Source organism: Gorilla gorilla, chromosome 16, assembly GCF_029281585.2.
Source record: "Gorilla gorilla gorilla isolate KB3781 chromosome 16, NHGRI_mGorGor1-v2.1_pri, whole genome shotgun sequence".
In the NCBI taxonomy this organism is placed as follows: Eukaryota; Metazoa; Chordata; class Mammalia; order Primates; family Hominidae; genus Gorilla; species Gorilla gorilla.
Window position 1 is genome coordinate 33,792,621 of NC_073240.2, and position 14,974 is coordinate 33,807,594.

Below are 14,974 nucleotides of genomic sequence, written 5' to 3' on the forward strand. Positions count from 1 at the left end.
TGCCATAATCACTCAGTACCTTTTTGACCTTGTTTTTTTTCTCATAAGTCTCTGACAGAGGTTTTTTCTTCTGTTGAGTTGTGTCTTTGGAGAATAAATACTCAAATTCACTGGGGTCCCGAATGTCAGGTTCTTCTAAGGAGTCCCATAAGGTTGGTGTAGCATTTTGGCTTAAAAGAGAAAATGACAAGTTAACCATAAGAACCAAAACAGGAGGGAATGTAATACAATGAAATCTTTCTCTAATCCATTTTTTAATTTCATTTTTCTAAAAAAACACATAAAACTCTAATAACGCTCGGAGAAAAGTTTTTTACGTTATGCATTTGTTAAAGTCAAAATATACTATAGAACATTAAAACACACACAGACGTATTTCCAAAAAAGTAATTGTCATTAGGTACGATCAAAGAGAGCTCTAGAAACACTCCTTAGGACTAGAAATCCTGGGATTCGGATTCCTGGGGGCACCCAAGCTGCTCCTCCTTCAGTCTGTGGCATTTCCATGATGTGTAAAAATGGGCATCATATAAAGGCTGAAAAGATATCCAATTTGAGACTGTGACAGGCTAATTCTGAAGGAGACTGAAAATGGAGTACCGAAGTAAAGACCTGCCTCCTCTTTGGACTTTTTCAACTACTTTTAAATACAGTTTTTAGGATTCATGCAGGTAAACTCAGTGCAGCGTCCTTAATATGTAAACAGGCTGTGCCTATTTTAAAATACATGATTCATAGTATCTCAGTCCCCTAAACAATACTAACAACAAAAACCAACCAAAAACCTCCTCCATTGCACCTCATGGGATATCAACTAAAGCAGCCATAGGGAAACTGGGCTGTTTCGTCTTCCAGAAAAAGGGGCACCCTAGTTTTGAAGGGAAGAAAGAAAAGCTGTTGAGAATCAGGCGAAACAGAACAGCCTCCGTGAGCTGATTCCAGTGGTCACTCCTCAGGGTCCCCTCAGTCAGAACACATCTCCCAAATGTTTACTTTCTTATCTTAATTTCAAACACTATTAATGTTTAGTGGTCAGGCATGGTAGCTCACACCTGTAATCCAAGCACTTTGGGAGGTGGAGGTGGGCAGATCACTTGGGGTCAGGAGTTCAAGACCAGCCTGGCCAACATGGTGAAACCCCAACTCTACTAAAAAATACAAAAAATTAGCTGGGCGTGGTGGTGGGTGCCTGAAATCCTAGCTACTTGGGAGGCTGAGGCAGGAGAATTGCTTGAACCTGGGAGGCGGAGGTTGCGATGAACTGAGATTGTGCCACTGCACTCCAGCCTGGGTAACAGAACAAGAGTCCATCTCAAAAATAATAATAATAAATACTATCAATGCCCACAAATTTCATCTATATACTGATTGTTTATCAAACATATGTATATGTTACAATCCATAACATCTGAAAGTATATAGCTTTATTTCCATACATATTTTCTCAATGAAAACTAAAAAGATAATTATTATTACATGGAATGGTTCACAGAATTTTTTAATACTACAGGTGAGTTTGGTATTTAAAACAGTTGGCAGCCCTGGCTCCTCAGGTCTGCTTGTTCACACTTTGCAATAGATCTGCCTTTCCCATGATATGTGACATTTTGGTTTTGGCCACATTCACCTCTTCTCTCCTCTACTTTTTATTTTTTAAATTATGATTTTGCCAATAGATGAACCATGTAATAGTATGACATATGGAAGTTATAAAGTATAACAATAGAATGAACACCTGGGAAACCATTACCCAACCCAAGGGCTAGAACGTTTCCAGTGAAGTACATCCATGTATGTGTTCCTCTCTCAGCCATACCCCTCTGCTACTCACTTAACCTCTACTTGAAACATAAGCACCACTGATGTTAAGTGCTTATCTCTGTGGTGCTGGGGGAGAGTGGGGAGAAGTAGGATCTTCATGAAGGAAGTCAGCCGGGAATTCTGGAGTGAGCATGCAGCATGTTAAGGGCCACTGCTCTGGGCCTTGGGAAGGTTCTGGGCAGCTAAGCGGTGACGTCTAGAGTGAGGTGATGCACTGTGTCAGGCCAACTGCTCAGCCCCATCGCCACTTCCTGCACCTGCTTGGCTCTAGCCCCACGGACTCTGAGGTCAGGCCAGTGTAACTAGTATTATAATTCACTTATATTCTGGAGTAAATTGGCTTTGGGAATCAACGGTGATCAGTTTAAGCACCTGATCACCATTTACAACACTATTTCTATGGGAAAGGTATTTCCAATACTGAATGAAAGAATTTTGGAACACTGCCTCTCAGTGGTTTTGGGACAGCCAGCATTTGGTAAGGCAATAATAAGGACGTGCTTCCCAACGAATGACCTGCCATGGTGGTCAACTGACCACTGAACATACAATTCTACCTCAAAAGGAAGGCAGGGGGAGAGAGAGAGTAAGAGGAGGAGGAAAATGAGAAACGTACTAAGAAGCTGAAAAGGTAGTTAGATGAGGATTTATTTTTCCTTAAGTGTCTCTTGCTTATTCTAGAAATCACAACACAGACACCAAAGAAGGCAAAACGTCAAAAGAAAAAAAATCAGTTCATACCAGGAGTCAAAAGCAATTTAGGTAGATGAGAGGCAGTGTACACATAATGCTGAAAATTCACATTTTGTTTCTGGCTTCCCAGAAGAGCAAGACCAACATTTATGATGCAATCGTTATATAAACTACTTACTCCTCTAGTTGCACAAAATATTAAAATATGATTTTGCCTCCTTTATGGGAAGGTATCCCAAATAATTGCACTTTTGCTCCTAAGCAAATACTCCACAGGCTCTTTGAGTCATTTTCATTTAAAAGCAGTAGTGCTGATAGGTACAAAAAGTTGGAGGGACCCATAATAAAAGAACTTGAATATATGGTACCAACAGGAAGTGCCCGTGTTGCAGTCTTAACACATCATAGAAGGGCAGCCCCCCGTGTTATGTTTCAGGTTCAAATGCGCACCAAGCAGGGCTCTCTTGATGTCCTATTCATCTACGTTTCATTTTGCTCAAAAGTAAAGCTCTAGATTTATGATGAAACCAGTGAGACCTTCAGTATTCAATTGCTTTTCTTCTCAAAATGGCCAACTAAATAAGGAGGAAACAATGTAGACAATGATTGTCTCCAGCTTTCCCTTGGTCGTGGGTGAAGGGCCCACATCTCCCAGTGGGACTCTTTGATGGCTGCTGTGGTCCACAGTTACCTGTTGCTCATGAAGTCTCTCAGGAAAGGAAGTGAAGGCAGGCTAGTGGGACACAGGTGTGGAACAGCTCCCCGTGCTGTCGGACACACTCGTCCAGGGCTTACAGGTGGGAGCTATTGCCCTGGAATGGCTGTGCACTAATTTGAGAACACTAATAAGGAAACATGACTCAAAATAAATATTCTGGGAAATGATTTTTTAGGAAATGTCTGAGTCTTTATTGGGAAAAAGGGAATACTAGCACTTTAGTTAATGGCAGAAGCTATTACAGGATCATCTCACTTTTTTATGAACCATTCATTTGGGAAATTACAAAGTATAATTGAGTTTTGTAAAAAAGAAGTATCAGGATGTTCCAAAAACAAACTCTTGGCCCTTATTTTTTGGTGAGAGGAAAGGGGAAAATATGAAGCACATATGCTTAGTTTTAGGGTATTCCCCACTCCTCCACAGGGATTTCTGGTTGTTTTATCATTGTGAGTTGTGTGTTATTTTGTTTCATATCCTGCCTTCCCTAAGCAAAGTGTTATATAAATTGAAGAATGCATTACCACATGACTTGGGAAAAGTTGTAAAATGTGCCCTATATTTGCTGTCCTTTACAAACAAACTTTAAAGGAGAAAGTGGTCAAGAGACAACTTAAGATCTCTTTCGCTGTCCTCCTTCCAGGCTCAGAAATAAGGCAGAACAAATCACACTCAAATCTGTTTGAATGGATGTTTCCAAGCAACTATATCTTGCTGCTTTACAAACCCAGCTTAACAATCTATACAAATGGAAGATGCTTTCAGCTATCCACACACTGACACTTTCTCTGAAGGGCATCAAGACATAAAGGAAGATGTGAGAGTACTTAGCAGTTAAAACAGACAGAGTTCAAGCAGAAAGAGTTTGTATTTTAAGACTCTCCTCTGATCTAAAGAACTAATAACTTAGCCATGTCTCACTCTTTTAATAAAAACTGAAGAACACCCATTTCTGTTAAATATCTAGATTATGGGGTTGATTATAGCATTTAAAAACAAGACAGTAAAAAGAATTCTAAAAATCCTCAGTGAACCTACAGTATGGAAATCAGGTTCAATTCTTTATGATTACTAATCAATTGTAGCGATGTTGGGGAAAGCCCTGGCTTAGATCCGGACTCTTGTCTAGTCTATATAATGGAACATTTGCCTTGGAAAAAAACCTGACACTGAAACACATGGTTTCTCCCAGCATCTTCAGAGAATACAGAGAGGCCCTGATGGAGACAGACAATCTCCCCAAACATCCCAACCTTGTTTATCCAAACATTCACTGTATCACACTTGATAATCGGTGCTACACTATGGAGATATTGACCCGGTAAGAATAAAAGATCACTTGGGCCAAATCCTAGGAATTCACATGCTGAGAATGGGATAGGGGAGAACTTACCTCCTATCACTTATTTGTATCCTAGTCCAATATAAAGGCTTCATGGGACAACTGGGCTCGATGGCTGGTTTTCGAGGACATTGACTGGAAGAAGAGCCAAGTCCAAAGAAGAGTCCAGGGGGAGGTGGGGGTGCAAGTCCTGGGGGTGGTGGAGCAGGAGGAGGCCCTCCAGGGTTGGGTGGGGCAGGGGAGTTAGGAAGTGGGGGTGGGGGTGGGGGTGGTGGAGGTCCAGCACTTGAAGGTGGAGGTAGAGGTGGAGGTAGAGGTGGCGGTGGAGGAGGCGGCGGAGGTGGTGGTGGTGGCCCAGCACTCAAAGGTGGCATTGGAGGTGCAGGAGACAAAGATCCAAGTCCTGGGGGGAGGGGCGGAGGGGGAGGGATGGATGCTGGCAAGGGCGGTGCAGGAGGCGGAGGCAATGCCTTCTGCTGATTTGATGCCATGCCTTCCATTGGCTGGAGTGCTGCATGGATGTCTTTGTGGTCATTTGGGGGTGAGAGCTGGCTTAAAGAGGAGATATTCAGCTTTTTGGGTACTAATTGATTACTTCTGGTTGTCTTGCTTTCACCTTCACAGGGCTTGAGGAAGGTCTCTCTGTCTGTCTGGATGCACACATTTCTGAAGGTCTTTGGAGGGCAGTCATCATCGGTGGAAAGGCACACATCTTTCCTCTCTTCACAACCCCCTCGCCATCTGTGTTCTAGCTCGTGTTTCAGATTTTCAATGGTTTCTTCTAGTCTCGCTGTTATCATTGCATGCTCGCCCCGGATATGAAATGCCCGAAGTTCAAACTGGGCCTATAGGAAAATTCAGAGGGAAAGAAAGTAATGAGTTTGTTAAGAACAAAGATAAGAATTTAGAAACTCAATGATACCATCACAGTGTCACTGTAGCATGGCCCATATAAATGCAGGGAAATACAGAGACATTCTTTTAAGAATCCATAAATGTGTAAATTGCACTCTGAATTTTCCAGGGACCTAAACAGGCAGGAGTCAAAGCACAATTTCACCCAGCCTGAGCTCACGGGAGGTAATTTTCATGGATTAAGGCTTAAAGTACATCTGTTACTTAAGAACTCTTACCCAATTTGCATATCAAACACATAACTTTTAATAAAGCTTTGGACATGCTTGAATATCTGTCTGTTTTATAACTTTGCGGTTTGGTTTCAAAAAGAAAACTATAAGGATAAAAATAGGTTTAGAGCTCCTCTGGCTTAGAGCTGTTCTCCCAGTCTTCCAGAATGTCTCTTTCACTGAGTTTCCAGGACAATACAGCAGACACAGAAAGTAAGGGAAAAAGCCACGATAACTTACTTTTTTAAAGTTTCCTTATAAAAGCAGCCCAAGATCAGTATTTGTGTCTGTTTCATAACATAGCAATAAATAACCAACAGAGAACATAAATAATGAAGATATTATAGTATGCCACTTTCTTCTATTTATACAGCACTTTAAAGTATATAAGACAGTAGCCTTTTTAATGCTTATTGCCTCAGTTATTTTAATGCACTGAGTCTGTAATTGTACACTTATTAGCACAGAGCTAGTGTACTCGCAGTCATTAACCAGCCCGTTCCTCAGCATTCAAAGCTATTCATCCTATTACAGTTAATTGGAAAGCAAATTTAGAATTTGATTAGAGTTTTCAAAATCCAGTTTAACAGTAATTAAATATTTTTGGTCAATTTATTTAATTTCTGCCTCCCCCATGAGATTATAAACTCCACAAGATGAAACTGGTGACAGTATTGTCTTTATCTCTGTATCCCAGCAGGTAGCTCAGGAAGTACATACCTTAGAAGCAATGGATGGATAACAATCACTGGGATAGTTATATTCACTGTCACTGTCACTGTCCCAAGAGCCTCCCTTATCAAGACTCTCTTCACTATAATTTCAGCACAAATACCTAGAACACCTAAGCATGCACGAGTACAGCTCCCTTTTGCATTGAAAAAGTAAAGAAGTATTTTAACAGCCTTGGAGGGAAAGGTATAAACACAGGAAGCTCATCTACCTTCATTGAGATAACTTTTATACTATGATGTTTGCATAGTTCAGCAGATTGAATTATGAAGAGATCTATCATTTGTCTGGTTTTTAAAAAAAAAAAAGATAACTTTTTACTATTTTTTACTAGGTTCAACTTTTCTCTAATATTCATTCTCAAGAGCAAACCCCTAAAGGGCTATAGTCAGGAGAACTGAAAGACAAAGTTTTTCGAAGGCTCATCTTCTCATATGTGGACATGGTCTGAGCCAACTCTGAGGGAAGTGGCTAGCTCAGGACACCGTCTATTTCTTGTGCAGTGCAGAGCGCTGAGTGCCTGAGTTTGGAGTCACACCACCTGGTTCACATCTTGGCTTCGGCACTTGCGAGTTCTATGACCTTAGACAGGGAACACTGTGTCCCTAAGCCTGAGTTTCTTCAAGTGTAAAGTATAAGTAATAGCCATCTCTAGGACTTTTATAAAAGTAAAATGAGATACTTCATATAAAATAGGCATTATGCCTGGAACATAGAAACGTTTGGATGAATCTTACTGTTAGTTTCTGTTGCTAATGCTAATAGCAGAGCAAGAGACTAACAAATTCCTAATTATTTTTTAAAATTTTCAGACAATGCTACCTTTGTAGAGGGACAGGCATAAAACTAGGAAAAGCTCAAGCAATCAGGATAAGCAAAGTACTGCAAATACCAAAGTTTACCTAGCCTTTTGTGAGTTCTACTACCGATTACCTAAAAGTAATTTCGAGTTTCACTCAACTGTGGGATCGAGATACTCTTTGTTTCAACATCGTATCATTTCCATCTTCATTTCTCTCTTTCCTGTCCACTTCCACCCACATCTTAGCCCAGATTACCACCCTGAATTATCCACATTTTAATTTCATTCTAATGACTAGTTCGGTTCTGTCACAACAAAGTAACTGTCAGCTGTTATTCTCAACTAAACCTTCTTTCAAGATTAAGAATCAAATATTCAAGAAGCAATAATTTTACTCAATCCTCAACGTCTTAATGATATGAAAGAGTTTCAAAGACATACTGCATGGTGAAACTTTCCCTAATAACGGAAATATTTTTGGTGAACTTATTGAGTTTCTGCCTCCCCTATCAGATTATAAACTCCCCAAGATGAAATCTTGTACCTAGAGCAAAAGCCCTGGCCCCACCTCCTCTTCTTTCTACCACTCTATCAACGATCTTCTAAATCTGTTGAAGCTGACATGTAAAGCTATATATCATTTTAGCAGCTCTGAGGTAAGGCATTTGTTTAGTGTAGTGGGCAGAACACAAATTGGGCAGTTAAGTTCACCTCTCTGTACCTCAGTTTTTTTGTAAGCAAAATGGGGATAATAAAATGTACCTGACAGAGCAGACAGGCAAATTAATATATGTAAAAGAAAATACAGAAGAGTGTTTGCAGCATAGTAAGTGCTATTTCAGTTTGCTGTCATTATTATTCTCTCTCTAATGCCTGGCAGATCAGAGCCCAGTGGCCCCATTAGCTTGCTCTTGACTCTGGGTATGCTTCCCACCCCCATGCCCTCTACTGTCTACATGCTCTATGCTTCTAAAGCAAAAATAGACATACCAAAATCCTTCTTAAATTCCTTTAGCTATGGCACTTTCCAACCCTACCTCTTTTCCTTCGCAGCAGAACTTTTTTGAAAAAAGCACTCATGCTTTATTTTTGTCATTCATTCACTTTCACCCAGTCACTGGCTTTCAACCCCCCATCCTATTGAAACTCCATAATTTGACTGTTGCATTCAATCAGCACTTTTCAGTGATTCTGACCTCTCTGCCACATTTGTTAAGAGTTGACTGTTGCACAAGCATTGAAATTCTGCTTCCCTGAACTCGATTCCACCTCTCTCCTTTTGTTCTCCTCCTACTTCTCTGCTGTCCCTAGTCAATCTGTAGACTCATTCATCCTTAAGTGTGGTTCTCTTGGCATCTTCCTTGCCATTTTTCTCCTTCTCACACTATACAATCTTTCTAGATGATCTCATATACTCATATAAATGACACCAGGTGAGTACCTTCTAACTTGGTACCTTGAGATCATATTTCCAAGTATCCTCTGGATTAATCTACTTAAATATTTAACCAGCTGCCTCAGATCCAACAGGTTGGAAAGTGAACTCATTGTTGCCGAACCCCAATGTGTTCCTCCTCTGAAATTCCTCCTCACTATTAATACCTCATCGCCTCCAGTCAGCACATCCAGAAACCTGATGTCATGCTGAATTTCTTGCTCTCTCTCATCCTCAACATGCTATTTGTCAAGTGTTATTGATTTCTCTTGTCACCCCCACCACCTCAATCTTTCACTGGACAAAGGCAATGAGCATTTTCTTGACTCAAATTCAGCCACTTTGGTTCCAAGAAGATTTTGGAAAAAAAAATAATAAATGCAGATCCCTAGTCCTTAAAATCTCTTCAATAATCAGCTTTACTTGCAGACTAACATTAACTTTTCAGCACACACACATCAACAGCTATTCTGATATGTTTTGTGACCAACTTCTCCACTATTGGCTTTTGTCTCTTCCCCAGATATGCCCTGGATTCCAGTTTCCTAAACAGGTCCATGCTCTTTCATGCATCTGGGTCTTCGCAAATACTGTCCTCTTCCAATACCCTTCCTCTGTTGCAAACACTCAAGGTAGGGGGCAGATTACCAGGTACAGACTCCATGAACGGGTTCCTCACATACTGTATTCACTGATATGGAGAATCACCAAATAAGAAGGAAAACAATGGATTTCCATGTACCATACACCAATATGCTGCAATGATAGTAAGAAATCTTTCTGGATCACTAAAATTTAATTGCCTCTCTCTGCCCCTCACCCCCCTCCAAAAAACACTTGTCTTTGACCTTTCCTGTTTCATAATCTCCCTTGATCATTCCAATTTTGCCTTGGTTGTGTTCATTACCTCAGTGTGGCAGAGCAACTCAAAGTGATTAAAGTAATAAGCACCTCATTCATTCTCTGTCTGTCCATATCATACCAATTATTTCAAATTGTGTCTGACTCTATTACAAATGAAGCATCTCAAGTTCATGCATACCATGCACGGAAGTTTTGGGAAAGCTAATCTTTAAACACTATTTTTATTTCCTGTTAGTACCACTTCACTTTGTACCTGGATATTATGTGCTGTTCCCCCTCCTTTATCCAGATACACAGCTAGAAACACTGGTAATGATGTGGTGATTCTAATACAGAGTAGAACGTTCTGTTACATAATCATGTACTCCCAATCTTTGCCCAGGATCCTGGGAATCTTCAGGAAGTGTCAACACCAGTCCCTTACAAAGGAAACTACAGATAATGCCAGGTCAAGGAAACAAAATGCCTTTATATCCTGTTAACTTTACTTATACATTGAACATGTGCTTCTAAGCAGTATCCAATTATAAACCCTCCATTTATTTTTAGACCAATGTTCTTTAGGACATATAAAGTCTCAAGATTTCCCCTCTCTCACTCTCCCTGCTAAAAATCTGCTGATTTGACCCCAATACATCATTTGAAAACAGACAGGTGCTGAGGTTTGATATCTTTCCAGTCTTTAAGTTTTACCTACCTTCCTTTACTCTTAATTTGTTTGCTTCAATTGCTTTCATTTTTAATTACATCCTCTTCTCACCTGCAATAGTCTGTTATGATAATATATGTCCATCTCTTAATAAGACAGATTCAAACTTACTAGCTTTGAGAGGACAATGCCAATTACACCATCCTGTTTTGCTTACCCCTTTTTTCCTAGTGGCACAATTTTTATCTTTCTAATAAAGTGGTTCTCAAGCCCTGCTCCCATTAGAATCACCTGGAGAGTTTTGTGGACGACACTGGTGCTCAGGCCCATCCCCACAGACCCTCATTTAATCAATCTGAGATGATGCCTTTGCACAGGTGCCTTTAAAGCACTTCAAGAGATTCCAATGGGAGCCAGAGGTGAAATCAACAACAACTGTTCTTAATCTGTATTCTGCTCTAACACAGCTGAGATAGTAAAACAACACAATATCAATGGGTTCTTTTGGCAATGACTTTCACTTAGGTCATTTCAGAATCTCCAAAGTAATGTGTTATTTGGTAAAGTCCCTTTCCTAATTGTGATTGCCCAATAAAGGGAATGTTCCTTCATTGTCCAGATTGAGAACAGTTATTCTACACAGCAGACAAGCCTAAATTCTTTCCATGATACTCATGGCTCTTCAAAACTTGGCCTCTGCCTACTTTCCCAGATATTTCCCTGCTCTTTTCCTATGCTATACCACTACAGATAACCAACACCTATATCTTCGCTCTTTCACACATGCTGTTTCATCTACTTAGAGCACCTTTTATCCATTTTCGCCTAGTGAAAGCCCTGAAAAAAATGAAATCAAGCTCAACTGAATCTTCTGGCTTAAACTTTTCTTAATTCTGCTTGACAAAAGTATTCCTTTTTGTTTCCAAAGAACATTCTAGGTTCATGTTGCATTATAGTCATTTCTGTTTATCTTCTTTGCAAATCTAAAAACTCCAGGCAGTTGGGGACCACAGTTTAATCATATTTGAACCTGCAGAGCATCACACACTGCTTGCCTAGTTAGCCATCCACAAATGCTTATTGATTTCTTCAGTGTTAAATATTAAGACTTCTTCATGCCTCTGTATTACCCATCCATTTATAAGTGAAACTCCAAAAAAACTTAAGGAGAGATAAAGATCCTTTTCTCTTTGCTATTCCCATACACAGCAAACTCTTAAGACCTGTTAGTTGTCAATTGTTAGACATTACTTACAGACTAATACTGAAACTAGAGCAGACATACTAAACACTCTTCTGATCTCTTTTCTGTTACTTGCTCTGCTTTTGGACTGGAAAACTCATAAAACATCCAAGTTTTTTTTAAATGAAGGTATTTCTAAAAGTTGATGTTGATCATGTTAGTTTTAATAATTCAAAACACTTAACGTAGATAAGAATTCTCTTCACAGTCAGCTCAAAGGCTATTCCCATACATATCATAAACCACCCGGTAGAAATGAACCACATTTGTGATTCTAATCTGATTAGGAATTGGACTCTAGCAACTTCCCCAGGCCTCCTCTGGGGATGGTTCTCCCTTCCCCTACCAAATCCTCATTATTTTTTAATATCCTCCCCATTACCACTGCTCAGAGATATCATCGAAGGAACACACTGTACTAAAACCCAAGCAACAGAGGAGACTTTTGCTTGTCTGGTCCCCACAAGCATGTCTGTCAAAAAGAAGGTGGAAAAGCGCCTACTGATGAAAGACATCGTGTTGGTGCCAAGCACTGTGGAAAAATCATCCGTTAGCATTTTGTTGTTAAAAACATTCTCTCTAGGTGGTGCTGCCAGGGCCAATAAAAAATCAGGTTATCTGCTGTACAATTTAAGTCAGTCAGTCTTTTCCAGGGACTCTTCCAAATTCTACATCCCTAGGCTGGGGAAAGCTAGGCAGTTCCTGGGGGCTGCATGGAGGCTCAACAAAGCTTTGTCACCTCTGAAAAGTGCAGTGTGAGCAGAAGAAAGGAAAGGAAAGTGAGGATTGGGAGCACAAAATGCCTCGAAGGGATGGTATTCAGTTCTTACAGAATGCTTAGGTAAGGCAAGGAGATGGCGATTCTATGGCTTTGGACATGCATACGAGTTTCTTCTGTTTTCTTTTTGAAGGCTGTCCAGAGACTTCAATTACCCCTTACTTAATTGGCTTATACTCACCACTGTAAAAACAAGTTTCTATTAATGAAGAGAATGGCATTGGGTTTGATGAGAACCCATAAATTAACAAAAGCTGGTTTTAATTAACTATTATAATTTTTTTGTTCTTATCAGAAATGTAAGCACATCAAGTTACAACCAAAAGGCCATGTCAAGGACACTTAGAAACATGAGGCACATTTGACACATTTCTGTAATTAGAACTTGCTGGGAGGGATAAAGAAATAGAGAAACAGGACAGGAAAAGAAGGGGTAAAGAGTAATTGATATGAAGCTGACTCTGAGTAAAACCCAATGCATGCAATGCTGGAGAGTACACCTGTGTAAAAATGGTGCTGACCTCGAGTAATCACCTGCCATGCTGATGCTCGAGAAACACAAGAAGAGAATCAAAACCAACATGGCGTGAGTGTTCAAGGCACTATGCTAGCTGCCTTCATCCTTGTGACTCTGCAAGGCAGACATTCTGGGGGAGGTTAATCTGTACAAAGATCCCACAGCTGAAAAATAGTAACAAGGGGATTTCAATCCTGGCGGATATAAAAATTTAAGCTCTTTCTGCCTTAACATTTTGAATGTCAGATGACTCCCTAAATTGATATCCAGTAATACTAACTCGTAATAATTAATTAGTAAAACTACATTCCACCTATTACTTAAAATGCATTTGCATTACATCAATGCATATAATTATAACAACGATCTGTGAGAATACTGGTATTGTGGCTGTTTTCCAGATGAAGAAAGAGAAGCAATGAGGAATTAAGTAAATCGCCAATAAGAGATAGACTAAATCTACTATCCACCTTATCACTGATCCTCAATGACTAATAATCCTTCCCATGCAATATATTTTAGGAAGTCAGTATGCCAACACACACAAAAAGATACTTTCTAGTCACAGATGCTTTCTTCAAAATATTTGCCCTCTATCCTCCTGAAAAAGATATGGAATGATTAAGTAAATAATTGATTTGAAGTTTCTTGGCTCTCAGGTGGAAAAAGCATTGGGTTCAAAGACTTGAGTTCTACTCCTGGTTATCTCAATCATTAGTTACTTGCTCTTAGCCAATTTTTAAATTTCCTCTAAGCCTCATTTTATATATGTCTGAAATGAGAGGTTTAAAATACTTAGTCATTAAGATTTCCTGTAGTTCTAAAACATTAGTAATTTCCACACCCAAGACTCTCGTATCACTTTGTTTCAAAGCTTCTTTGAACACATCTCTATTCATAAAAGCTTCATAAGAGCTTAAAGCATGGTATTATCTAAGCAATATAAACAGATAGTCCCAAGCCTCATTAGGAATGCAAATGATCACACAAAAGCAGATTCAACAAGGTGCTCTGAAAACCAGTGATAAGCATGCAATTTAGATACAATTATTCTTTTTTTTTTTTTTTTCTGAGACAGAGTCTCTGTCACCAGGCTGGAGTGCAGTGGCACAATCTCGGCTCACTGCAACCTCCGCCTCCCATGTTTAAGCGATTCTCCTGCCTCAGCCTCCCAAGAAGCTGGGACTACAGATGCATGCCCCCACGCCCTGCTAATTTTTTTATTCTTAGTAGAGACAGGGTTTCACCATGTTGGCCAGGATGGTCTCAATCTCTTGACCTCGTGATCCCCTGCCTCGGCCTCCCAAAGTGCTGGGATCACAGGTGTGAGTCACTGCACCCAGCCTATTCATTAATTTTGAAAAGTGATAGTTAATTACAAGTATTAAGGAATACACCTTTAAAATCAGCAAATATAACCATGGATAGTTATCCAAGGAAGTAGCAGGAAAGTAAAACAGATATTTGAAATCTGCACTGAGGTTTATACTTGAGACACAAAACAAAATTGTAGCCAGAGTGCATTTTATGAAATAAAAGGCATTATTACTCATCGGGGAACTTCAGTAATATTTTATTTCTAAATTATTAATATCCAAAATATAAGTCACAAAATGGATATATATCCATGGAAATGACTTTCAGACTCTATTTTTCCAAAAAGTAGTTCTAAACCCAATGATCAAAACTAAGACTGCGCATTTTAGGCAATGAGCCAACATACTAAGTCCTTCTCTATTAAAAGGGAGAACTTGCAATTTTATGTTGTAATATTATCACTACTGAAGCTGCAGCTACTCCAATGAGGCATTACACATTCTAGAGTATATGCAAGCTTGGAAGAAACAGATGATAAACCCTGGTCCTTAATACACTGTGACAAACTGGGGTTCTCCAATTAATTAATGATTTAAATATTTCCCTCTAGATGCCTCACACACTTGTCTATAAACAGATACTATCCCATGGCCAATGTCCACCTGCACAACAGTATCATTTTGAAAACTACGATGCGGATTCCTCAATCAGGTTTGCCTTACATACTCCCAACATTTAGTACATGTCTTAAATTGGAATTCGGTAGGAAATGAAAAACTGATATTAGGTCAATTATATAGAATTATCAAATGGAGTCAGTTGATATCAAAAGGGGCCAGCTGTTGAGTTCTTTCTGGTGTAAAAGATGAAACTTATACATAAGACTCTAGGAGTACTGACTAGAAAAATAGTTCCCACAACTTTACAAATGATACA

At 39.6% G+C, this 14,974-nt stretch overlaps 1 protein-coding gene and 1 non-coding gene across 9 annotated transcripts in view; one reads left to right on the plus strand and one right to left on the minus strand.

Annotated features, from left to right (window-relative positions):
* FMN1 (formin 1) overlaps nt 1-14,974 on the minus strand; it is a 423,460-nt gene that overhangs the window by 190,913 nt on the left and 217,573 nt on the right. For all 8 annotated transcript variants that reach the window (XM_031002405.3, XM_055363225.2, XM_031002406.3 and 5 more), the window contains 2 exons: nt 4,626-5,419; nt 20-170 (listed from right to left, as the gene is read on the minus strand). In XM_031002405.3, coding sequence (XP_030858265.3) covers nt 20-170; nt 4,626-5,419 — 945 coding nt within the window. The remainder of the gene's footprint in view (nt 1-19; nt 171-4,625; nt 5,420-14,974) is intronic.
* Nucleotides 6,664-6,729, plus strand: LOC115930954 (small nucleolar RNA SNORD77). The gene has a single exon (XR_004067536.3). It is a non-coding gene; the product is annotated as a small nucleolar RNA SNORD77 (small nucleolar RNA).